The sequence below is a fragment of the Anabrus simplex genome, chromosome 6, assembly GCF_040414725.1.
Source record: "Anabrus simplex isolate iqAnaSimp1 chromosome 6, ASM4041472v1, whole genome shotgun sequence".
Classification (NCBI taxonomy): domain Eukaryota; kingdom Metazoa; phylum Arthropoda; class Insecta; order Orthoptera; family Tettigoniidae; genus Anabrus; species Anabrus simplex.
This window is the reverse complement of record NC_090270.1, coordinates 247131261-247158184: the sequence shown is the minus strand read 5'-3', so window position 1 is coordinate 247158184 and position 26924 is coordinate 247131261. Positions and strand designations below refer to the sequence as shown.

Sequence of the window (26924 nt, the reverse complement as noted above, 5' to 3'; positions counted from 1 at the left end):
TGACCAAGTCAAGTTGTGGAGAGAATCGAGTATCTAATAATTCAAAATTATTAGAGAGAAGTGATATTCAATTCGCTGCAAGCAAACGAGAAAGGGCGGATTCCTGTACTACAAGTGACCGATTATAGTCAAGAATATTTAGAATAATAACTAGAAGCAGCCATCATCCTGAAGGAAAAGATATATTTAATAAAATAAGCCACGTTTGAGTAAAGATATAAGCGCAGTTTCGAGATATAAAGAAAACACTAATATATATATATATATATTGTGCCCCTTCGTATCTCGTAGACCATTTACAAAATGGCGGCGTAGGAAGGTATGGTCCATGCGATCTATTAAGGCAATGAACTTCTCATTAATACGGTATATAGGAGACCATGCACGTCACGGAACGGACTGATTTGGAAGACACTGCAGGACAGTAAAGGCTCAGTTGGATTGTTTTATAAAAAATATACTCTAAAAAATTTCAACGGCAAAAGAAAGACGCAAGTACATGCTAAGCTTTACATCTGAAGATTATCCTGAACTTCTGAAGAAGATATTGACTATTTTACGATCGACGATAAAATCTGACAAAATAATTCACCGGCGTACATTATGAAAGAGACGAGATATTATAAAAATAAGTAAATCGCGGTGAGATACATCTGACTTGGATCCGGTGAGCAACCACTCTGCGATTGGCGAAAAAGGACTCACTATATCGGAGGACCGATAATTTCGTATGGGAAGAAAGTTACCCATGTTGTTATAAATTAATATATATATACGGAGAACTTATCCCAACTGAAGAAAATTTCGTCATTAAGAATAAGCAGTAGAACAATGGAATATATCATGACTGATTGCTCCGCAAAAGGAATTTTCTACGCTGTCTGCAGATTTGGAATGATGACTGCTTGCTAAATCTACATGATGGACTGAACTGGGGATAGGCACCGGCCAGCCAGATGACCCGCCGATGAGGAATGGACCGGCCAGCCAGATGACCAGCCGATGAGGAATGGACCGGCCAGCCAGATGACCAGCCGATGAGGAATGGACCGGCCAGCCAGAAGACCAGCCGATGAGGAATGGACCAGCCAGCCAGAAGACCAGCCGATGAGGAATGGACCAGCCAGCCATATGACCAGTCGATGACCGGGAAGACGTTGTCCAACCGGAGATCCATATCCTAACAGGGTCTAACCACAACCAAGGAATGGAGCGACAACCAGACCAAACATAACATCTGACGAGCTAAGTCTTTACATTTTTTAGTAGAGTAGTTTCTTGCAATCAACACCCTCACTCTAACTTCGGCATGTGCTGATTAATTGGTGATATTTATGAATTAATTAAGAACGTGTGTGAATCATAAAGTGAAGTGTGAGATATTTAAGGCTATAAGATAAGATGGCATTGTAGAATTAGAATTCTATTACACTGACTGACAGAGCAAAAGCAACACCAAGAAGGAGTGGTTCGAAAGGGATGAAAGTTGGGGAAAAAACAGAGACGGCACGGACGAATAACTGATGTTTATTTCAAACCGATATGCAGGTTACACAATGCGCACGGCATCGACTCAGTAGGATGTAGGACCACCGTGAGCGGCGATGCACGCAGAAACACGTCGAGGTACAGAGTCAATAAGAGTGCGGATGGTGTCCTGAGGGATGGTTCTCCATTCTCTGTCAACCATTTGCCACAGTTGGTCGTCCGCACGAGGCTGGGGCAGAGTTTGCAAACGGCGTCCAATGAGATCCCACACGTGTTCGATTGGTGAGAGATCCGGAGAGTACGCTGGCCACGGAAGCATCTGTACACCTCGTAGAGCCTGTTGGGAGATGCGAGCAGTGTGTGGGCGGGCATTATCCTGCTGAAACAGAGCATTGGGCAGCCCCTGAAGGTACGGGAGTGCCACCGGCCGCAGCACATGCTGCACGTAGCGGTGGGCATTTAACGTGCCTTGAATACGCACTAGAGGTGACGTGGAATCATACGCAATAGCGCCCCGAACCATGATGCCGCGTTGTCTAGCGGTAGGGCGCTCCACAGTTACTGCCGGATTTGACCTTTCTCCACGCCGACGCCACACTCGTCTGCGGTGACTATCACTGACAGAACAGAAGCGTGACTCATCGGAGAAAACGACGTTCCGCCATTCCCTCATCCCTCATCCAAGTCGCTCTAGCCCGGCACCATGCCAGGCGTGCACGTCTATGCTGTGGAGTCAATGGTGGTCTTCTGAGCGGACGCCGGGAGTGCAGGCCTCCTTCAACCAATCGACGGGAAATTGTTCTGGTCGATATTGGAACAGCCAGGGTGTTTTGCACATGCTGAAGAATGGCGGTTGACGTGGCGTGCGGGGCTGCCACCGCTTGGCGGCGGATGCGCCGATCCTCGCGTGCTGACGTCACTCGGGCTGCGCCTGGACCCCTCGCACGTGCCACATGTCCCTGCGCCAACCATCTTCGCCACAGGCGCTGCACCGTGGACACATCCCTATGGGTATCGGCTGCGATTTGACGAAGCGACCAACCCGCCCTTCTCAGCCCGATCACCATACCCCTCGTAAAGTCGTCTGTCTGCTGGAAATGCCTCCGTTGACGGCGGCCTGGCATTCGTAGCTATACACGTGTCCTGTGGCACACGACAACACGTTCTACAATGACTGTCGGCTGAGAAATCACGGTACGAAGTGGGCCATTCGCCAACACCGTGTCCCATTTATCGTTCGCTACGTGCGCAGCACAGCGACGCATTTCACATCATGAGCATACCTCAGTGACGTCAGTCTACCCTGCAATTGGCATAAAGTTCTGACCACTCCTTCTTGGTGTTGCATTTGCTCTGTCAGTCAGTGTATATCATATACATGCTACCGCACTTGCATACATACAGTAGAAACTAGCATGTGTAAATGAAAGAAGTGTTCTTGTGAAGATCTAATAGCAATGAGTCTATACAACTAGTGAAACTTCGATTAATCTCGTATTACTTGTACAATGATTACGTCACGAATTTACCTGCGCGACACAGATGAATATAGTAAAGTTACGTATTCCTTTCTTTATAGAAAGAGGGCATTGAACTCCAACTGCTGTTAAAAGAAAAGAGGTTATAAAAATGCGTTTACAATAAGGCAATTCTAAAATGTTTGGCATATAGCTTTAAGAGTAATCGGCGATGTGCGTACGGCAATAAGTATGCCAGTGGAATGATAATGTATATTGGAATGGTGTTAAAATATGGTTATTTCTCGGAGTATATTAAGGAATATTTGAAATGATGTTTGTTTATGTTCTGCGGTATGAGAAAGAATTGCAATTCGCCGAGGAAACGTTGCGTTAGATTAACATGAGGTGAGTTTCTGTGTCATATGGAAAGAGTATATCAAAAGGGTGAACATCGCGCAGATGACCCATTTTAAGGTAAGATTGACATGTATTATGGTAGAATTGTGAATCGTGACAGTTTTTGTCTGACATTGGTAAATGGCATGTAGCGGATACAAGAGAGTTCTTTAACATACGGTTTAACTAGGCTCATGACTAAGTACACATGTGATATTCTTTGGTGCGGTGACATTTCAATATAATACGTATTAATTTCATTCTGTACTGACCGTACGAGTTGAGTAGCTCGTACACCTGAGAGATATTGAGTAATAGGAGATAGCTAAAGCACATTGAGCCGTTGGTGGAGGATTGTGTGGATCGGAAACTACCTAAACACTTAGATAGATGTCCATTTCTTTTCACGCAGATATGATTTGAGTTGAAGTGTTTAAAATATAAAGAATAGGAAAATGGTTAGTTAGGAGCCATATGTCGTAGGCTCTAGGAAGGTATTGTCTTAGCCTGTAAGTTGTTATTTATGCGTATTCAAGATGAAGGACCAAATAATCAGAGTTCAGATTTATGAATGGAAAATTTGGAGAGCAGTTTTACGATTTCATACTCACGCAAGAGTTTGTTTAGGAGATACATACGCAAAGATATGATCAGATTTACATTCGCAATCTGACTTTATCCCATTTAATTTTTATTTCGTTTCAATTTAGCAAACCATCCATTTTTATCACAGTGAATTGACTTAAATGCGGTAAGAATAAATATAATTATCGTGACAGTATTCACATCGAGTATTTATATGGAGACCGTGATTGCTCAGTGATCTCTTAAATATAATTAGAGTAAATCAAATACACTTCGGAACATGGCTACGAATATAGAAGTAAATAACCAATATGAACTTGAACATTGAATGAGAATGAGTGTAAATAATTTAAAATCTTACTTATTTTACTTTTATTTGAGCCAGCGCTGACTCTAATCCTTTATACATAAATGTTATTAAGATAATACTACCCAGAATTCACATTAACTTTACATTGAACATGATTTTATTCCAATAAATTTTCTTATACTATTCTTTTAGAAAGTGTCTGTGTTATGAATTCCTTTTGGGTAACAGCTAGTTTGTAAGTTAGCTAGTAAGTTTAGTAGATATAAGTAACTGATGAATTTGACAAAAGAGAGAGAGATTCTTTTTGAGGTTTTCGGCCGCAGGTCCTTACTTGAGTGAATGGGTTCCCCCATGATGCGTGTCTCAGCAGACCGAGTCTCTTCCGAAACCACGTTAAAAACAAACACATATAAAATCTGAGATTTTATGAGCGATAGATAGAATACCCTGAGAAGAAACCGAGTTACCGGGAGAACATTGCACTGACCGCTCGACTGACGGGTGCAAGTTAATTGGCGCTCCAACGTGAAGCAAGAAGAGAAAGACACCGCGGGAACGTCAAGTAAAGGACCGCCTAAGGCAATATTAATTGGTACCACAATGTCAAGCCCGACGAAGAGAAAGACACCGCGGGAGAGTAAGAAATGGTCCGATAACCCACACTACTTAATTGGCAGTCCAGTGTGAAGCTCGAAATGTAGGTATCGGGCAAAGAAAAAGAGTCACCATTGTATTGATTAATTTATTGAATTGCTGCCACATCGTAGGACCTGTTGAAGAGAAAGACACCGTGGGAAAGTTATACAGAAGCGAACTGTGTATTATGGTTCTTTAAGGGGAAACTTACCCGATCATGAGATGTTATAATGAAGGAATGACGTAACAAGGAGAATTCCCAGGAATGTAGCAGTTAATGGACACATGATAGGAATGATACTAGGAAAAGAAGATGGAAGGTGGATATAGATGCAAGTCTATCAGTAGGAATAGATAATGATAAGGAATTATTGTTATTTATTAGATGATTGCTCTCTTTTAACGACAATAATGAAGGTTAGGGTGATTTTAAGTATATATGAATTGACACTTAGTTGACTTTAACTATGGTAAAGGCTGATGGCCATATATGTAAATATTGGATGCCGCATAGCGGAATTTTATTTTTTTCTCTCGTAACATGTTCCGAAATGAGATCAAAATCATAAATCTGAACTCGTGGTCCGGTTCTCGATGGTCTATCTGGTGGGATGGTGCCGATCTCAGGAAGGTCCATCTATATTATCATTCAATGCATAAGAAAAACTTTAAACTAGTGCATAAGGTGCAAACTTTGAACTGTTTTGAACTTAGTAGACTAAGAAATTGTTGTTTGTGTGATATTATATGTGATATTCTATGAACTTAGAGAACTGTTAGGCAAATTAGAGGAATTTTTAGCAAAATAGAGAACTGATTAGAAATTTAGAGAGATCGTACCGAATATATTGAACTCGACAAAAGATGGCAACACAAGGAAGAGTACAGACGAGAAGGGAACAGGAAGAGGAAATGAGAAGAGCACAAGAAAAACAGGATGGAGCTCCATTATGGTTCCAAGAATATTTGAAAAGACGGGAAGAATAAAGACAGAAGGAGAAACAGGAACGTAAAGAGAAAGAGAGGAAGCTGGCAGAAGAAAGACAGAAGGAGAAACAGGAACGTGAAGAGAAAGAGAGGAAGCTGGAAGAAGAAAGACAGAAGGAGAAACAGGAATGTGAAGAGAAAGAGAGAAAGTTGGAAGAAGAAAGGCAGATGGAGAAAGAAGAGAAGGAAAGAAGACGGACAGAAAAGGAACGAAAACAACAAGAATGGTTTAGGGAATTTCAAAAGGAACAAAAAAGAAACAAGAAGAATGGCAACAAGAACAACGCGAAGATAGAAGGAAAGAAAATTATGAATTGATGCAAGTTGCATAAGAAACAAGAAGAATGGCAACAGAAGCAAGAAGAGAAAGAACAGGAACGGGAATCAAGATTCCAGAGATGCATCGTTGAGATGAGAGAGGAAAGAAGAGAGGATCATCTGAAACAGAAGGAATCTTTAGAAGAATTCGTTAGGAAAATAGAAGATGAACACATAGGGATGATCGATGAGTTAAGCAAGAAACAAGAAGAAGCGACTGAAGAAACCGCGAAAACACGGTCGGAAATTTATGAAGTTAAGAACGAAATTCAAAATATGCAGACTAGGTTGACCGAATCCGTGGAAAATAGAAATAGAGAGATGCACGAGGAAATAAATAAGATAAATGAAAAGGTAACAGAGAGCCAAGAAATCATCAGAAAATTGGAAGAAGAGAAGATAAATGATATAACAACTGGCATGCAAGGATGAAATCTAAGACAACAAGACTTAGATGAGAAATATGACCAAGCTGCAAGCAAAGTAGCTCAGAAAATAGACGAATTGAAACAGAAGGTAGAAGACAACAAGGTTGAATCGGAACGGAAAATCGAGAGGATAGAAGAAGAGATGAAACAGATTAGAAGGGAAATACAGGAGATGAAGGTGGAAACGCACACGGCGAAATCTATGGCTTCAAGCTCTAGCGATAGGCAAAGAGCAATCGAAGTACAAATTAGTGAGAGAGAGAACGCACCTTCAGCGACCCAACTAGGAGAGATATCGAAATGTTAAACGGAAGTAACCAGAGTGAGGGAAGCACAATAATTATATCATTAAAAACTACGATGACCGCCCGAAACATTTCGACGGCTCGGCTAAGACCTCACCGAAGCAATTCCTTAGGGACATTGAGGAATATTTTAAAGAAGGAAAGATTCAAGAAGAAAAGAAATTGCGCATTATTGAAAAACATCTGGACGGGAACCCAAACATTTGGTTCCAGGCTTTCAAGTATACCTTCCACAACTATGATGAGTTTAAGGTAGCCTTCCTGAGAAAGTTCTGGGATCCTGAGATCCAACAACAGCTAAGATTAGAGCTGTACTCGAGGAAGTTCTCAACTGCTGGCCAAACTCGCTACAGCGATTTCTTTTCGTTCCAGTTCCATCGATTTCAAGACTTGGATTCTCCGCCTAGCGAACTGGAGGCGATTAAAACCATTCAGAGGCAATTGCCACTTGAAGTACAGAGATTACTAGCGGCCTCTGACATACAAACTGCCATTGACATGGAGAGACGATTGAGACAGATTGACCTAACGTCAACGTGTTTAATAGAGAGGAACCCCAGAAATCTTAGACAAATAGAGGCAATTAATACAATTAGTCCCGAAATCACCAACCGCAGAGTAGATAAGGCTGATGAGATTAGGGCGGAAAATTGTATCAGAGCCCAAGATAAGGAATCGAGGAGATGTTATTGCCAGTACAGTGGAGAGCAGCATGGAAGATGTGGGCAAATAGGAAATAGAAATAGTTTTCAGTACAGGAATAATACTCGATATGGGAACAATAGAAGTCGACCATATCACAGGAACAGGAGGCGATACAATGAGAGGAGAGGACCAGCCCAATATAATCAGAACGAAGAGAATATATGATATGTCCAAGAGCTCAGGGAGCAGAGACAAAACAGGAGCCGATGGGAGGAAGCCATCAGAAACAAGGATATAAACGGCGACCTCGAAGGCGCAGAAAGTCTCGAGCTCCAAAATTATAAACGAAGGAGACAAGAAGAAGGCTGGAAGGAGCCTGAGAGCCAAGGGAACACAGACAACTCCCAGCCATCTGAGCGGAAAAAAACGCCGATGGCGAATTAACAAATCAGGAAACTAAATAATGAACCGTTGGAAAATATTGTCAAAATTCGCAGTTGGGTAGTAGCTCAGATAGATCACTGGGACATCCAGCCCGAGGACTTAATTAGAGAGGATACCTGTCACGAAACCCAACCTAAATTCAAGTTACCAGTAATAGTCGTGAGAGTGTTGGACATCAGGCTGTACTGTTTAGTGGACTCTGGAGCCAGCATAAGTGTAATGTCACATACCTTATTCCAAGAGCTAAGCCAGAAAATAGAGATACCGACCATACCTGTATCTGGCGTAAAAATCCGAGGTATCATTCCAGACAAGTCAGTAGAGTGCAAGATACAAGCTTACTTAAGTATAAAGATCGGAAAATACGAATTCGAGCACCCGTTCATGGTTATGAAAAAAATAAAATACGTCATATTTGGGATAGACTTCATGATAAGTTCTAGGATGACAGTTGACATGGAAAGATGTGAAGTTCGATTCCCGGTAGTAGAAAATGATGGAAATAGAACCGTAGAAAGGATCCAACTTAATGACACACTTGAAGAGAACGAGTGGTTAAAGATCGAGGGAAAGAAATATATACTAGTGGTTATCGACATATTCTCTAAATATATTTCATTGCAAGCCATCCAGAGAGCCAATACCAAACAAGTTATACACGGCCTCGTTAATAAGACATTTCTTGAGATGGGAAAACCTGAGAGGATCCTCACTGATAGGGGAACACAATTTACCTCAACTATGTTCCGTGAACGAATGAGAAATGAGGGCATCAAGCATACGTTATGCTCAGTTCGTCATCCAGCAGCGAATCCCGTGGAGAGGTATATGAAGGAGATCGCTAAATTCGGGAGAATATATTGCAGTCAACAACACTGGAAATGGATAGATATGCTCGACATCATAGCAGAAAGTTTGAACAATACCGTTAACCAGTCAATTGCCCAGATTCCTAGTGTAGCCCATAAAAATGTTCATCCTCAGAGAACTTGGGACAGCATTTTTACTATGCAGCTAGAGAAGAAGCCAGATCCCCAAGAAATAACTCTAAAGATCCAACAGAGGCTCAAGGATCAATCCCAAAAACGATTAAGAAGAGTACGGAATAAGCAGTTCCATGCACCTTTCAAGCAAGGAGATCTAGTTCTAGTCAAAACTGCTCCAATATCAAATGCACCAGCAAAAATATGTGCTAAATTTCTGCCGCTATACAATGGCCCCTACAGAATCGAGCGCGTGCTTGGAAATAATGCTTATGAAATAGCAAGTTTAAATGGCAAATACCGTAACATACACAATGCATGCAACATCAAGCTCTACTTTCAAGAAAATGAGCCTATGAAATCAGAACTTAAGAAACAACAAAGCCCAGAACCAATAAACGAAAAATGCGCCAGGAGGAATGATTAAATATCTTTATTAGGACTGGAAGGAATGAAGAAAATCAACTGTTGTGTACACGGTCATGGGTGAAGTAAACAAACTAGTGCAACTAAGACAGAATCGATATCAATCTGCGGATATTCGATAATCGAATACCCAGTATCGGAATGGCAAAGAATATATACGAGATGCAAAGTCACATTTGAGATTAAAGTTATCAATGAGAAAATATATCGTGACCAATATATTTTCTTCGTGACGGGGGATTAAACGTGCCCGTTCGCATCTCGTAGACCATTTACAAAATGGCGGCGTAGGAAGGTATGGCCCATGCGATCTATTAAGGCAATGAACTTCTCATTAATACGGTATATAGGAGACCATGCACGTCACGGAACGGACTGATTTGGAAGACACTGCAGGACAGTAGAGGCTCAGTTGGATTGTTTTATAAAAAAATATAGCAGCGGACTAATTGTTAAAGAAAATATACTCTAAAAAATTTCAACGGCAGAAGAAAGACGCAAGTACAAGCTAAGCTTTACATCTGAAGATTATCCTAAACTACTGAAGAAGATATTGACTATTTTATGATCGACGATAAAATCTGACAAAATAATTCACCGGCGTACATTATAAAAGAGACGAGATATTATAAAAATAAGTAAATCGCGGTGAGATACATCTGACTTGGATCCGGTGAGCAACCACTCTGCGATTGGCGAAGAAGGACTCACTATATCGGAGGACCGATAATTTCGTATGGGAAGAAAGTTACCCCTGTTGTTATAAATTAATATATATAGGCTATACGGTGAACTTATCCCAACTGAAGAAAATTTTGTCATTAAGAATAAGCAGTAGAACAATGGAATATATCATGACTGATTGCTCCGCAAAAGGAATTTTCTACGCTGTCTGCAGATTTGGAATGATGACTGCTTGCTAAATCTACATGATGGACTGAACTGGGGATAGGCACCGGCCAGCCAGATGACCAGCCGATGAGGAATGGACCGGCCAGCCAGGTGACCAGCCGATGAGGAATGGACCGGCCAGCCAGATGACCAGCCGATGAGGAATGGACCGGCCAGCCAGATGACCAGCCGATGAGGAATGGACCGGCCAGCCAGAAGACCAACCGATGAGGAATGGACCGGCCAGCCATATGACCAGTCGATGACCGGGAAGACGTTGTCCAACTGGAGATCCAGATCCTAACAGTGTCTAACCACAACCAAGGAATGGAGCGACAACCAGACCAAACATAACATCTGACGAGCTAAGTCTTTACATTTTTTAGTAGAGTAGTTTCTTGCAATCAACACCCTCACTCTAACTTCGGCATGTGCTGATTAATTGGGGATATTTATGAATTAATTAAGAACGTGTGTGAATCATAAAGTGAAGTGTGAGATATTTAAGGCTATAAGATAAGATGGCATTGTAGAATTAGAATTCTATTATTATCACATACATGCTACCGCACTTGCATACATACAGTAGAAACTAGCGTGTGTAAATGAAAGAAGTGTTACTTGTGAAGATCTAATAGCAATGAGTCTGTACAACTAGTGAAACTTCGATTAATCTCATATTACTTGTACAATGATTACGTCACGAATTTACCTGTGCGACACAGATGAATATAGTTAAGTTACATATTCCTTTCTTTATAGAAAGAGGGCATTGAACTCCAACTGCTGTTAAAAGATAAGAGGTTATTAAAATGCATTTATAATAAGGCAATTCTAAAATGTTTGGCATATAGCTTTAAGAGTAATCAGCGATGTGTGTACGGCAATAAGTATGCCAGTGGAGTGATAATGTATATTGGAATGGTGTTAAAATATGGTTATTTCTCGGAGTATATTAAGGAATATTTGAAATGAAGATGTTTGTTTATGTTCTGCTGTATGAGAAAAAATTGCAATTCGCTGAGGAAACGTTGCGTTGGATTAACATGAGGCGAGTTTCTGTGTCATATGGAAAGAGTATATCAAAAGAGTGAACATCGCACAGATGACCCATTTTAAGGTAAGATTGACATGTATTATGGTAGAATTGTGAATCGTGACAGTTTTTGTCTGACATTGGTAAATGGCATGTAGCGAATACAAGAGAGTTCTTTAACATACGGTTTAACTAGGCTCATGACTAAGTACACATGTGATATTCTTTGGTGCGGTGACATTTCAATATAATACGTATTAATTTCGTTCTGTTCTGACCATACGAGTTGAGTAGCTCGTACACATGAGAGATATTGAGTAATAGGAGATAGCTAAAGCACATTGAGCCGTTGGTGGAGGAGTGTGTGGATCAGAAATTACCTAAACAGTTAGATAGATGTCCATTTCTTTTCACGCAGATATGATTTGAGTTGAAGTGTTTAAAATATAAAGAATAGGAAAATGGTTAGTTAGGAGCCATATGTCGTAGGCTCTAGGAAGGTATTGTCTTAGCCCGTAAGTTGTTATTTATGCGTATTCAAGATGAAGGACCAAATAATCAGAGTTCAGATTTATGAATGGAAAATTTGGAGAGCAGTTTTACGATTTCATACTCACGCAAGAGTTTGTTTAGGAGATACATACGCAAAGATATGATCAGATTTACATTCGCAATCTGACTTTATCCCATTTAATTTTTATTACGTTTCAATTTAGCAAACCATCCATTTTTATCACAGTGAATTGACTTAAATGCGGTAAGAATAATTATAATAATTATCGTGACAGTATTCACATTGAGTATTTATATGGAGACCGTGATTGCTCAGTGATCTCTTAAATATAATTAGAGTAAATCAAATACACTTCGGAACATGGCTACGAATATAGAAGTAAATAACCAATATGAACTTGAACATTGAATGAGAATGAGTGTAAATAATTTAAAATCTTACTTATTTTACTTTTATTTGAGCCAGCGCTGACTCTAATCCTTTATATATAAATGTTATTAAGATAATACTACCCAGAATTCACATTAACTTTACATTGAACATGATTTTATTCCAATAAATTTTCTTATACTATTCTTTTAGAAAGTGTCTGTGTTATGAATTCCTTTTGGGTAACATCTAGTTTGTAAGTTAGCTAGTAAGTTTAGTAGATATAAGTAACTGATGAATTTGACAAAAGAGAGAGAGATTCTTTTTGAGGTTTTCGGCTGCAGGTCCTTACTTGAGTGAATGGGTTCCCCCATGATGCGTGTCTCAGCAGACTGAGTCTCTTCCGAAACCACGTTAAAAACAAACACATATAAAATCTGAGATTTTATGAGCGATAGATAGAATACCCTGAGAAGAAACCGAGTTACCGGGAGAACATTGCACTGACCGCTCGACTGACGGGTGCAATATATATATATACCTATAAGAGGCTTAAGATGAAGGAATCAGTTATTTACTCTGCCCATATAATATCGTTTTCTACTTTCATGGACGCCTGCAACATGATGAAAGCTGCCTAAACTGATGGGGAGAAGATTGCCCTGGCCACCATAACTAGGACCAATACTGCCATGCCGAGAAATCAGCCGTGATGTATCCAGAGGTGGAATCCAGTTATATAGAGAAACTTCTGTTCATGCGCTTGTTTATGGAGTTTGATATAATAGAAAAAACTAATTGAATTATTGAGGTGGATATTTATATTGTACAATTACGTTACATTCGAGGTGATCGTATTATGCAAGCAGAAGCCAGCAGCTGCTAGAGACGAGACGAGATATAAGATAAGCTTCCTATATAAAAATATTAGTAGTATTTGTTAAAGTTAATTTATATCAGTGGAATATTTCCTATAAATGAATCCTATGTGCCAAACTATAAATGTTAGTGGTAGGTCCTAAGCATTTAACCGTGAGTGAGTGCTAATTTAAGTAACAGATATACTCAAAAATGAAATGATCAGGTTATGTCAACGTATGTGATGTGTGTACATCGATTTTAACGTACCAATATACATTGGAAAGTTTAGTTAGCTATGAACTGGGAGATATTGAGAAGAATACATGAATTGCAGAGCGTAGTCGAGTTTTAGAGGAAGCTAGATCGACAGACATGGCCGTAATAACTTAATTAATACGAAGAAATGAATGATACTTGGAATATGTGTTTATTATGAAGAATATATCGTCGAGGGAATATTGGACCGTAACAAAGATGATATTTAAAGGAAGCGAAATGAGATTATATATGTAAAAGGATTAATAAGAATAGATGGATGTGAATAATGCGATTATGAGAATATTGCGATGTAATGTTTGTTTCGTTGTGAGGTTATATGGAGGAAGTTTGTGACATAATGCAACAGATTATGTGTAGTTATTGAGCTTCAGATACTTATTGGTGTAGATGTAGGGAGATTAAGAATTATCGTCCTACAGAGAATTAATATCTCCCAAGTAAATGTAGATTGTGGAATTAAATTACATTGAATTATTGGCATAGTGGTATATGAAATTAGATTACTCATGATTAATGGTAGGACATAAAATAATTGGCACAATTTCTCAGTTAATATTGATAGATTATTTTATGAAAAGCACTGATTGACTATATATATATATATATATATATGATTTCCACTGTTGTGAATGAGTTGATATAGCAATGTCTAGTTAATATTTCTAATTATGATGATATTTTAGAGTGTGGTAATAGTTATTAGCCACAATAAGGAAACTTGTTGAATTTCTCGCATCTCGTAAGTTACATACGAAGCCCCAAATATGAAAAATTATTCTTACCCATATAAAATAAAGGAAATGACCTTGTATAAGAATAATCCCATGACCAATTATCAATTTTACCAAGCAGTTTAGAACATTATATTACTATTCATGTTATCGACATGGTTAAACTTTAGCTTTCCATTGGTTGAGCTGAATCACAAATTTGGAAGGCAAATGATGGATTTAATTAATTCAATGAAGCATTTATTGACAAATAGTGTATGTATGAACAGGGAAGATCCCATTTCAGCTATGTTAACAACAAAAATCAGTGTAGATGGGATGATTAATTATCAAATATCCATTTTCTTTTCTCTACAAATTTAATTCAATTTTATTCTCTTTTACCCAAAATTAGCATGCTAATAAATTAGTGTAAGAAGTATTTTTTGAATCATTATTTCAAATGTAGGTCTAGATACATAGCCAGAAGATAATATAACCATGGTTGTTAGTATTTATTAATGATATACAACGAATGATGAAGTCCACCGGCAGAGTTTGAGGGTTGATTAATATTTTATTGGACATGCCTTTACTCTTCAGTGGAACCTGCGATATTATAATATTTTTAATGACGAGGTTAATGTCTTACCCTGAGAAGCTACCAGGAATTTATGCGAATGCCTACTTGGACATGGGCATGGCGTAATATGTTGATAGATTTACTGGTATGGAAAAGATCTCTTGTGGGACAAGCTTCCAACACATTGGCATCTCCTAAAATTGTTTTAGTTAATGGGATGTAAAATCTATAATTACTGTTACAAGGAGGCTAGGAAAGAGAACATTAGAAATTAATACAAGGACAGAAACCTCTCAAGTAATTTAGATAACTCTTACCGGTATATAGCCTGACTCAACTCCAAGGACTGACTTCAGTGGTACAGTCACTTAGTCGCCGTCTTCCTGTTCTCAAGATGACACGTTCGATCCTGGCTGAAGTCAGTGACATTTGAAGGTTACCAAATGGAATATCTCCTAGTTGTTGGCTTCCAGTACATGGAACAGAATTCTGAGATCCCAGCTTGCCCTAAAATATATTAGCAATTGAATGGACATTATTTACAAGCTCTTTTGGCCTTTTCATTTGTGAAATTACCAGTCCCCCCTCCTAACCCCCCCCCCCCCCCCGCCTCCAGTGTGGTAACAGACTCGTCAGTTGGATTGCTACGTCTTTTTTAAGATGTTGGCGACAACTCTCCTTCCTTTGCAGGGCAATGCAGTTACGGTGTACTAGGGGAGATGTGTACTTATGTGTGCAAAATGTTTGCCTCTGGTTTTTATATCAGAAATTAAGTTCCTACTCTGGCAATTCAACTGAAGAGTTCTCTGTCACACTGAGGCAAAATGCTTGTCATTTCTCAATTGGAAATGCCTAAAGAGCGTGAATACATTTGTGTTTTTAGTCAGTGAAATTAAATTATGGTTCCCTTCCAGGAACTTAATTTTTATCATGATTATGTTATACTCCGAGGCCAATCAAGAATAGGCGTTCCTCAGCTGATAGACCCTCAGCAGACAGGTTATCAAATACACAGGCTTACGCACAGACTTCATGGTGTAGGCTTTCTTAAAGGGGATGTGGCCCTAAGGATTTGTGCAGTAGCTGTGTTAATGTATTTTGAACCTGTTCCACAATCACTACCTCTCAGTTGGGTCGGTACCTATTTTTGTTCCATATTCTCACCTCCACCTGTGTATGGTAATCATACAACTCAAACTTAGGCTGGCATTATTACTTCTCTGAGACAGTTCTCGCTCTCTTCCAACTGTGATGACATTATTTTTGCGACAACTAGGGAGAGTTTCATATTCTCACTCTTGATAGCGCTTCTCCTTCTTAAACTGGCACTTTGTGTTTGCAAAATGTGAACACTTACTCTTTCCATTAATCCAGATCCATCTCTGGTGAGACTTAATGGTTATAATCTATGCACTGTCTTCTGTTATGGGATTGAACAAATTTGTTACTTTGATTGACCTGATTTAATCTTGATCTTGGCTTTTACAATATGAAAGTGACTGAGGTATGGGCAGGGCTATTATTGCTATTATGCAGTCAGTCCCTGACATGAATAGTATGAAAGTGTTGCTCGTAGGATTGGTGGGTGTGTGCATTTCAGTGGGTTTTGCAGGTTGATATGAAGCAAGTAGTTAGTGGGATGTAAAACCGATAACAATATTAGATTCTTAGGATGTAATAGATTAGAATACAAACTTACTTAAGCGAGTGGCAAGTATTGTCTAGCCCGCTCTGGGTTTATGAAGGGAGAATCGAATAAATTGTATGTGTTCTAATGGGCCACACCCCTTATGTTTTTGCTGATCTTACTTCATGTCCATTGAGCTTGCATTCTAAACTATTACAGTCTAAAAATTTGGGCTCAAAATATTATTATTTATTTTATCTTGATTTATAGTAAGTCAAATGCATTTTGACTGCTCATATATTTCTGTTTTCCTTACAGGTTATTGAAAAATATGGAAGAAAAAAAATTAATCAAAAGTGAGCCAGAATGGGCACCAAAGACTGGAGAAGAAGAATCTTCAGGAGTAGTAAGTTCACTTTTTGACTTTTATTATGTAAACAATTCAAATGCTATTTGATTTTATTGAATTTTATTCTGGGTGATTAAAACATGAATATAATTACATTTTTCCCTTTAAAAACTCTGGTTGTGAAAGATTTTCCAATACCATAATATTTTGTGACTAAATCATATTTCTGTTATTTACTTTAACCCTCATGCTTTCAAGGTAACGATCTATCAGTACTCACAGTTTGTGCAAAAACTGACATGGTAACGATCCATCGTTTAAATCACGTGCTCACTGGAGTTCGGTGTCTTGTTTACGCCGTGGTTGGTGGCAAACATGCAAACATTTCTCTCTGTTTTTGTTGATGATACTGATTATGCAGTGAAATTAAGCAGCATCATAGGCATTTCAAAATGGGTTAATTTAAAATCCTGTCTAATTCGAAGAAGCTCTCACTCCCGGAAACATGAGATACGGTTTTGCACGTTATTTAAATTGTTTAATTCGAAATACGGATAATTCATAATTCGAAGTACAACGTTGGCCCCATTACCAAAATTCAGACTTTTACATTTACCTTTTATATTTTAAAACATTTTACATTTTAAAACATTTTAAAACAATAGTATGTTACAGAGTAATTTAAATTCAGAATTTATCTGTGTTATGATAGAATGCGTCTTCCGGAACGTGCAGGGATAGCTTTCTGCACTTTCACACACTTCGGTATGTCTACAGTGTGCTTCATAATTGCTAAGTTTGTGTGAAATCGGAATTCTTTTTTATTAAACTTTTTAAGGAATGCCGTGACATCGCGCAGCAGGCAGTGTGCGGAGAAACAGAATCCACGAACACTGGCAATGCCGACAGTTGACGAAAAAGCGTGACTCATATAATCAATCTGTAGGCGCCGAACAATATTGTCATTGCCGATGAAACTGCATTGCTTTCTTTTAATGCCGAGCCTAAACGGTCTTATGGTTTTAAAGGAGAAAGTGCCAGCCGGGAAATCGTACAGGGGTGGGGTCATTGTATTGTGTTGCAATGCACACGGAAGCGAGAGAATTCCTTCCCTCGTCGTAGTAAAGTTCGATAAGCCACCCGGGCACTTTCCGAGCAAGTACAGTGCATATAAAAATGCAAACGGTAGAGTAATCCAAAAAATAATGCATTTACACAGGGGAGCCAGCATAATTTATCCTCGTCTTTGAATCGTGTGGTTTTTTCTTTCATTGCATGAGGTTATGTTTGTCAGTGATTGATCCAAGTGCATTATTTGAACATTGTAAATGCACCTTGTTGGATACATTTTGGAAATAGTTTTTTCCATGGCATTTGAAAGGTTTAAACTGCGAATCAAGGTGATTGCATGCATTAATGAGTCTTAGAATTCTTTGTGACACGGCAAGTGTTTACATTTGTGAAGTACGAGAGAAGTGCAATGGCAAGAAATTGTACAAAGATAGAGTGACTGTATTGTGTTTTCATGCAGAAGGGAGAGAATTTCTCCCCTCGTCATAGGAAAGTTCGATTAGCCACGATGTTTTAAGGGCATTGGGTACTTTCTGTGCAAGTACAGGTCATCTAAAATGCATACAGTACAGTAGTCCAATGAATAAAGCACTCGCACATGGGAGCCAGCATAGATTTCTCCTTGCCTTTGAATCGTGCTTTTTTTCTTTCTTTCCTTCATTAAAGAGGTTATGTTTGTCAGTAAGTTATCCAAGTGCATTATTTGAATACTCTAAATGCACCTTCCTGGATGCATTTTGGAATTAGTTTTTTTTTAAATGGCATTTGAAAGGTTTAAACTCTGAATCAAGGTTAACTGCATGCAGTAACAGGCCTTAGAATATTTTGTAAGGCGGCAAGGGTTGGCACTTCTGAATTAAAAATTGGCGGTTAATTCGAAATCATGTAATTCTAAGTCCTATTTTTGAGTCCCAACAACTTCTAATTAACGAGGTTTTACTGTATTTAGTTAATTTGCTAGTTCATTATTTAAGTAGTTTTCTTAGGTAATTAGGTGCATATTATTAGTGAAGTGTTAGATATAGTCAGATATAAATCATTGGAGTTAGGTCTAGTTATTTATCGCGTGCGACATGGAGAAAAGAGTTCATTTAGCGGACAATGATATCTTGACAATTATTCAAGTGATGATGTTTCTTTGTTCGAATCAGAAAATGTAGATAACAGTGATAATAATCCAGCATCTCCAGTAAAAAATGTAAATTTTATGCAAAAATGGCTGACTTTTTTCAGTGTTACATCACTTTACACAATTTAATGCACATAGAATCTTGATATTTACCATGCTAGTAAACAATAATATAATCTTTGTAGTAATATCAATCACAAACTTGTGCAGTGTGCACCATAAAAAGTGATGTATACTCTATAAGTTTACAAACTTTCATGTTGATATCTTATTGGTGTGCTTCCATGTAATTGTAAAAGAAGTGTATGCATAGTGGGGTAAATATAGCTGACAGTTTTCATATATCCATCAGCTGAGAGCTTGAAGGCAAAAGGGTTAATAACAGTCCTGTAACTTGTAACATTGAAATTACATAGGCCTACATTATGACAATATTCCACATTAGCTTGTTCAAAGAACAACTGTGTATTACGGGGGATTCTGTTGATCAGCCCAAATCAATCTCTGGTGAGAATAATGTTCACAGTGCACAGTGTCTCCTGGTATGGGCTGGAATAACTGTATTACTTTTGCCATTGATGCTTTCACGGCTCGTACTTATAGACATGTTATAGGCTTTTGGGCTTATGCTGTGTCAAGTAAATAAAAATCTCGACTGTCCACGAGAAAGGCTCATTGTTTGAGAAGCCTTTCTTGTGGACAGTCAAGATTTTCTTCTGATGATGCAGAACAAAGGTCTCTGCGAAACGTAAAGAATTTCACCTTATTTTCTTGACACAGCGTATCCCAAAAGCCTATATCATATCTGTATTACTTTTGTTGACCTGTTTTTGCACATAACCTGATTCAGCTAGCTAGAAGTTTGAAAACTCATTGTCCCAGACTACCTTACTTGTTGAGTGCAGCTGATTTATTCAGTGCCAGGAAGCTACATCCAGGCCGCAGCAGGAGCTTCTGATAACTTTCTTTGTCTCAGTTGACATTTACTCTGGCTCAGCCGTACCTTCCTTTGTTATTGCATGTTAAAGATCTTTGGGTGTGCGCACAGAGCTGACAGTAGATTAAAAAACTATGTAGAAGTTACTCCTCAGTTTAAAATATCTTGATGGCAGCCCACTTAGCCCCTTTAGTGTATATTGTGTTGTCGGTAATATTATAGAATAAACGGACATGAATATAAATACAGTAGATTCCCTATTTAACGTTTTTACAGGGACCTGATTTTTTTAACCTTAAGTGGGAGTTTACCTTAAATCGAGGTTTCAGTAGAAAGCGTAGATTGTCTAGAGATCTTTGCCTGTATTAACATAAATTGTATCATAATGCATTATTATTACACAGTGACAGCAATAAAACAAGATATGTACCCTACACACTGTACTATAGTTACAGTTTGTGCTTTATTTTGACAGATTTTTGTCATTGAATGCAAAACCGCTTCAGTATAAGATTGTTCTTATAACATTATATATGATTTTCCATGAAAATTGGGAAAGATACCAAATTCATACAAAAAACACATTCAAATAGGTATAAAACAGCAATCGGTTTGTTTGAACATTTTTTTCGGATGTTTTCCAAGCAGCGGCTTACTCATTAGTACATATTGTCTAATTCCAATAGTCTGAACATGAATATTCAGTTTCATTCTTAAAAATTGTAATAGCATCACTACAGAGGCTTGTGACTAACATTTCCATTTTCTTTTTTCAAATGGCGTCACCTAACCTAGGTTTACCACGCATGTATTATGAAAACATATTTCAAGCTCCCTGTAGAATAAGGATAACATTTTCACTATAAATTTACATGGGAATAGCCTTTTTGAAATTTAACAAGACGAGAAAGTACATAACCTAACCTCTGATATTAGTTATGCACACCACTGTACCTTGAGAACAAGTACCACATTCTTATTTTATTTCAGTGCATAGTATTAAAATTAAGCAATTGTTTACTTCAGCCTTTATTTCTAAGGAGTTAACAACTGCTGGCATTGCACTTGTTGTGAAAACATATTATCCCGATGTTTGTTTACATGAATCGGAGTTTTGAAGAGACTTCATGCTCGCTGAAGATCGACTCGCTCGTGTGTAGCGAGGAATCGATATGGACGATGATCAGTCGCATTCAATATAAACGCTGGAGTGGAGTGCACGAATATTGATAACTAATTAAAATTAACACGCCTGAATTTGCCCGTAATAATGGATGAATCAGTAAAAGGGTTCTCATTATAACCGAAGGATATTGCACAGATTAATATAGGAAATTTCTAAGGTTATAATAACATTGTCATTAAAACGGGGTTCTCTTCTGCTGCAGCAGCTGCGGTCGGATGTGTATCTGAGTCCGACATCTCACTTTAGCCCTAAGTGGCTACATTCTAAATTCCTCTTCTGCCTTGAATCATCCTTAGCAAGCTTATGTCATTTTTTCGTAGGTTCTTAATGTCGCATAACCAAAATGAATAGAAATAAATATTTGAGAATTTTAACATTTCCTCAATGCTAAATGCAGGTTTTGCCCTATTGTGAATTACGTTAAATCGAATATAAAATTGCATTGCTCTGATGGAATAATTTTCGGGACTGGAAATTTCTTCCGTTAAATGTGGGTTTACGTTAGATTGAGGTCACGCAAAATCGGGGTTATACTGTATGAAGTCCACACCCGAAATTTAAAAATAACTTACATGCCAGTAATATTGCTGTAAAGTAATTATCTCCTGCATTTCAAGGATTATAAACTCCTATCCTACTGTAGGGTTGCCAACATAGTAGTAGGAATTGTACTTAATATTTTCAACTACGCAAGCTGAAGGTACAAATCTATTTTGTTAGCAAGCAGTTAGCTAAAAGCCTCTTTGATTCATTAAGCAATTATTATGCTACATCTGCGACTGACAGTTAACTACTCCGTGGTATGAGGGCAGATTAAAGATAAACAGGAATTATTTTTTAAAGTTTATTGCATCAACCAAAATTAAATACACATATAGAGATCACGTTTCTGCATAGTGTCCTGCCATTGATACACATTTTCTCCATCGCCATCCTGATAGAAAGAAGAGGAACATGTGTGGAGCCAGTTGTGCACAAACTCTTCTATGCTTGCATCATCATCGAACCGCTGTCCTCCTAGGTATTGTTTGAATGGTCCAAACAAATGGTAGTCACAGGGTGATAAATCTGCACTGTACGGAGGGTGTTCCAGAGGTGTCCAGTGAATTTCGTCCAGTTTTTCCTGCATTAAAGCAGCAGTATGCGGCCTTGCACTTTCATGGAGAATGACATTCTTGTTGTGATACACAGCTTTTGCATCATCCAAAAGGTGACAGTAATAAGCTGCATTAATTATCCTTTGTTCGTGAAGAAAATCCACCAACAAAACGCCTGTGGAGTCCCAGAAAACGGTTGTAAGCACTTTTCCAGCAGGTGGACGTGTTTTGATCTTGACCGAACCTGCTTCGTCTCTTCGCCTCCACTCCATGTTTGCTTGCTTTGACTCTGGGGTGTATAATGATGCAGCCAAGTTTCATCACAAGTGACAATACGATGCAATAAATCCTCTCTTCCCTCCTCGTAGCAACGCAGGAGTCTCTAACAAACTTCCTGATGTAAAGATTTTTGTTCCTAGTTGAGGAGATGAGGAACCCACCTGGCAAACAATTTTCTGAAATGGAGTTCATCTTTGATGATGGTTTGAACACTTCCGTAACTTATTCTTATGGCTGAAATAATTTGCAAAATTTTTATTTGCCGATCTTCACTAATAATGTCACGAATGGCAACAATGTTGTCTGCAGTGATGCTTGTCCGTGGTCTCCTTTCATGAGGTTAATTTTCCACAGCTTCTCTTCCTGCCACAAATTTTTTAGCCCACTCATACACTCGAGTCTGCGAAAGTGTTTCTTCCCCAAACTGTGCGCGGAGCCATCTCAAAGTTTCAGAACGTTTGGTGCCCTCTTTTGCGAGAAATTTGGTAATGATGTTTTGCGCAACAGACATGTGCACCTCTTGCTCACTCATGGTGTACTGAAGCAGCCCAGCTCTCCACCATCGTTTGCACGTGCAAACCGTTTCTTCAGACACCTCCACCAACATCCTGGCAAAGCTCTGCCTCAGAATTATTACTCACAGCAGCAGTACATTCAAATTCCTGTTTATATTTGATTCGCCTTCGTAGCAGCCCTCGCCCTGTCCCTTACCCACTACCATGGACTACGTGATTCCTTGTGCCATCTTTTAGATTTGAGAAGAACTTTAGGAAAAGGCATTTGAAGCAGACCAGCTGTAGGAAAAGGCATTTGAAGTGGACCAGCGGACTGTGATCACACAGAAAATTGTGCTCGTATTCGCTATACCCCCAGCATTGCCCCTTCAAGCATTACGGCCACCTTTATAGTTAAAAACGGGGTTGTGATTAGCTGGTGTGGCGTTGGATTCAAATGGGAACGGGAAATGAACCTTCGCTTAAAACTATGTGAATGTGTTATCAGCGTACAAAAATCACGTTATCATACAATGTCGTGTAAGTTGTAATTGTTTGGGATTACCAGGGTGTTTACATGCTTCCGTGATCCTTAACATGAGACGCCCCTGCCACCGTTTCTGTTCAGCTGGTGCAATATTGGCTATAAGTCAACAGTAGGAAAAGCGAATATATAATGCCAGGCTTGTAAGAAATTGGAACACTCCAAGTTGTTGATGATGATGATGAACTACCGTGAGTGACAGTTGTAAAATCTTGTGTCTAACAATGGCCGTCTTGTATCATAGCATAATATCAGTGCAGCGTGTAATGTTGTATTCCATCAAATTGTCATCAAAACGCACAATCGATAAGAGCTTTTTAATGTGAATTGAGCATTTTAATCTAGTTGAATTTAGAGGGTTTTCTCAGTGCATTTAAATGACCAAAAGTACAGTGTATTGTACCACATTTTAATAAGACATGGATAAACAAATAGTTACCTGTATGTTAAGAACATAGAGTGATCACAATTCCCCTCTTAGACCAGCGTTAATGTTTATTATGTGTTCTTAGTCCTGTGACTTATACAGCTTGAAGATGTCTCATAGAAGAGGATGGAACATGTACTACAATCTCTACAATTTTACTGTGTTTGTTGATTTAGTGATCTAATATATCACGAATTGTATTGTTTTAAAAAGGTGGATAATACATCTTTTAATAAGTTGAAAAAATTAACCCTTTCCACTCAAATTATTTGTAAGTCATAATTTCTCCCCACTCGTATTTATTTCTGACAGCGTTCTTCATATTTTAAAACCTTTTATTCAGTACTGTTTGTAACAATATATACAGGAAGGAACTACAAAATTAATGAATATATGGTATTTACATGACACAAAATAATGTTTTTCACTTTCTTAACGGTATGTCTTGAGTGTGTGGAAGCGTTCAAAGCAAATGCCTGGATGGAGTCCTGGTTGCTTCTCATAGGTTTTACAGAAGTGGACTGTCTCTTGCCTCCCTCCAACAACTTTTCTGTCACTGCAAACCTTGCAATCCTTAGTTTTTCCTTTGGGATGGGGGTATAGCAGGTGCAGCATAACATTCAGCCTCACTTCTTCATCTGTTGAAGAAGGTCTTCCTCTTTTCCTGCTCTGTGTATTCCACACATTTCCTACAAGTTGTCTTGCCAAGTTTTCCTGAACTTCAGATGGGTCATTCCATTGTTACCTTCTTTGATGAGTAGGAAGGCATTCACTATTGTGATCTCCAGAAGCCAGAAGATCATTTTTCTCCACCACTTCACTGACTTACATGTGAATGGCTATGAGCTAGCATAGTGGTCAGAAATATCAATGCCCCCACGTATTGATTATAAGCACATATGACAGTAGGTTTCTCTAACTTACAATTTCCCCGGCACCTTTGCACAGGCCAAGTGGAATTGTCATAGAAAGTGGACAGCATAGCAATAATTCACTTGTCCTTCCAAACCAAGCATGAAGTGTTTTCTGTTCGGAGTGCAATAATGTCATGTTGTTTCATTCTCTTTGTTGCAGCTTTTCTCACTTGTAATGGCAGACCTCTCCTATTTACCGTTATGTTGCCTGTAATATTGACCTTTAGTTTCAGTAGCTCAGCTGCAAGGTCTTAACTGGTATAGAACTGGTCCGTAAAGACATGAAAGCCAGTTTCATTGGTGGCTTGCAAAACTTTTGTAACCAAATGAATAACTGACCTGCAGGTGAAGGGTAAATCTGGCCTAACAAGTGATTGTAATCACACATACGTATCCAGTACTCGAGTCTGACAGTACATAAATACAGAGTCCCCACTTTCTTGGTTTCTGCTTATTATAACACTTGAACATGACACGACCCTTGAAGCTTACAGTGCTTTCATCAACACTCAGATTCTTTCCTGGAATGAAGTGTTCCCTGAATTTTGTGTCCAGGTATGACACTATATTTCTGACCTTTGAACCTCTAGATTCTAAGCCTGTCTTATCAGCATCAGGGGAAGAAAGATGGAAATTCCAGAATATCTGTAGAAATCTGTCACTAGAGAACACATCTTTGTAGAACACCTGCTTATCCAACCGGTCTTCACTAAAATAATCCTGCATTTCTGCCTTACTGTTCATCCCCATGTTGATAATTAAACCAAAAAATGCCTTCAGATCTTCTAAAGTCACAGCTTTCCAAGAAAACCAGATAGATTTCTTCTGAAGTGGAGTATTTTGCTGTATTTTCATTTCAGCAAATTTGTTTGTCTCATGGACAATAGAGGTTAGCAACTGATCAGTAAAAAAATAGCTGCCAGTACTCTAGTTCTATTTTAGGTCTATTGCCACAATTTATGAATCCACTGAGTAACCTGTAAGGAAATTTGGGTAATCTTGCATCACCCATTCTCCACGATCTCCAAGGTATATTTGAAGTCAGCACTGTGTGACTGTGACGAGTCATAGTACTGTCGCCTCCTCCATGATTTCTTGCAACGCTGTTATCAATATCATCACTTGAATCACTAATGGATATATCACTTTCATCGCCATATTGTAAATTTTCAGCACTTTCATGGTTACTATCGTCAAAATCAGCAGAATCTCAGCTTTGGTCAGACTGTGTGCCGCCATGTTGCTTCACGCGACTGCTTTCCAATATCAAGGAAACGGAGCAGTTTTGCTGAGCAAAGAGAAACTAAAACACTCCTATTTGGTTTCTTTTGATTTCTGGAAGGGACCAGCACTTACGAAACGAAGTACAAAAGTCCTGGCATGCCAGGTAACCTAGCAACGAGGGGCAAAACATTGTGTTGACTCAGGGTCAACACACGAGCTATAACGGTAAGTGACGGCTGTCGACCTCAGGTCGACACACGAGCGGAAAGGGTTAATACCAAGATAAATACAGTCTGGATGAAGTGGTGAATGATATCCCCTGCCAATTAGCAGATGAAAGAACTATTCCATCATCATCTTTTCTGTTGCATTCTGTGTTGTAGGACTGAAAGAGATAGAGACAGAACATTAATTTTCATGGTAGACAAAGATGCTGATGAGGGAAGGGTCCAGTATATTATCACTGATATTAAATTTGCATATAGTGCATTTCATAGGGGAAGACATGAATACATATTGTATAGTGAGTGCTATGGGCTATAAGAACCAGGGCTGCAGGCTTTCAAAGTTAGAATAGAAATATATCAATATGAAGCAAATAAACATTTTTAAAAATCTAATGGATTATTTTGGGAAGGATAGCCAATAATATGACATATTCTGTAAGTCGGACAACTGTAATAGTTTGCTTACCTGACTTGAGAATTACTGGCAGTGAACTTGAAAGTCAACTATCAAAGCATGGTCCATGCATGTACCTTTCTTGCAGTGAGCATATTTGATGGAAGCAGATTGGTTACAATTTTCTCAGAAATGCTCTTTCTTTAATCCACCTTTAAAACAATACTCCAATGGTATAGGAAATGAACCATGATAATCTTTGGTGTAACCAGTTTGAAAAAGAGCATATTGGTCCAAGTTTGCAAATCTTGCTGTCAAGAAGCTGTAAAGCACAAAATATTGAAGATGAAGAAAATTATCTTGACAAAAAC

General features: G+C 38.7%; 1 protein-coding gene across 1 annotated transcript in view; it reads left to right on the top strand.

Annotated features, from left to right (window-relative positions):
* The window catches only part of LOC137501297 (uncharacterized), a 96041-nt gene that overhangs the window by 13891 nt on the left and 55226 nt on the right, over positions 1–26924 (top strand). Inside the window, exon 2 of the mRNA XM_068228279.1 lies at positions 16600–16687. Coding sequence (XP_068084380.1) covers positions 16613–16687 — 75 coding nt within the window. The 5' untranslated portion in view covers positions 16600–16612. The remainder of the gene's footprint in view (positions 1–16599; positions 16688–26924) is intronic.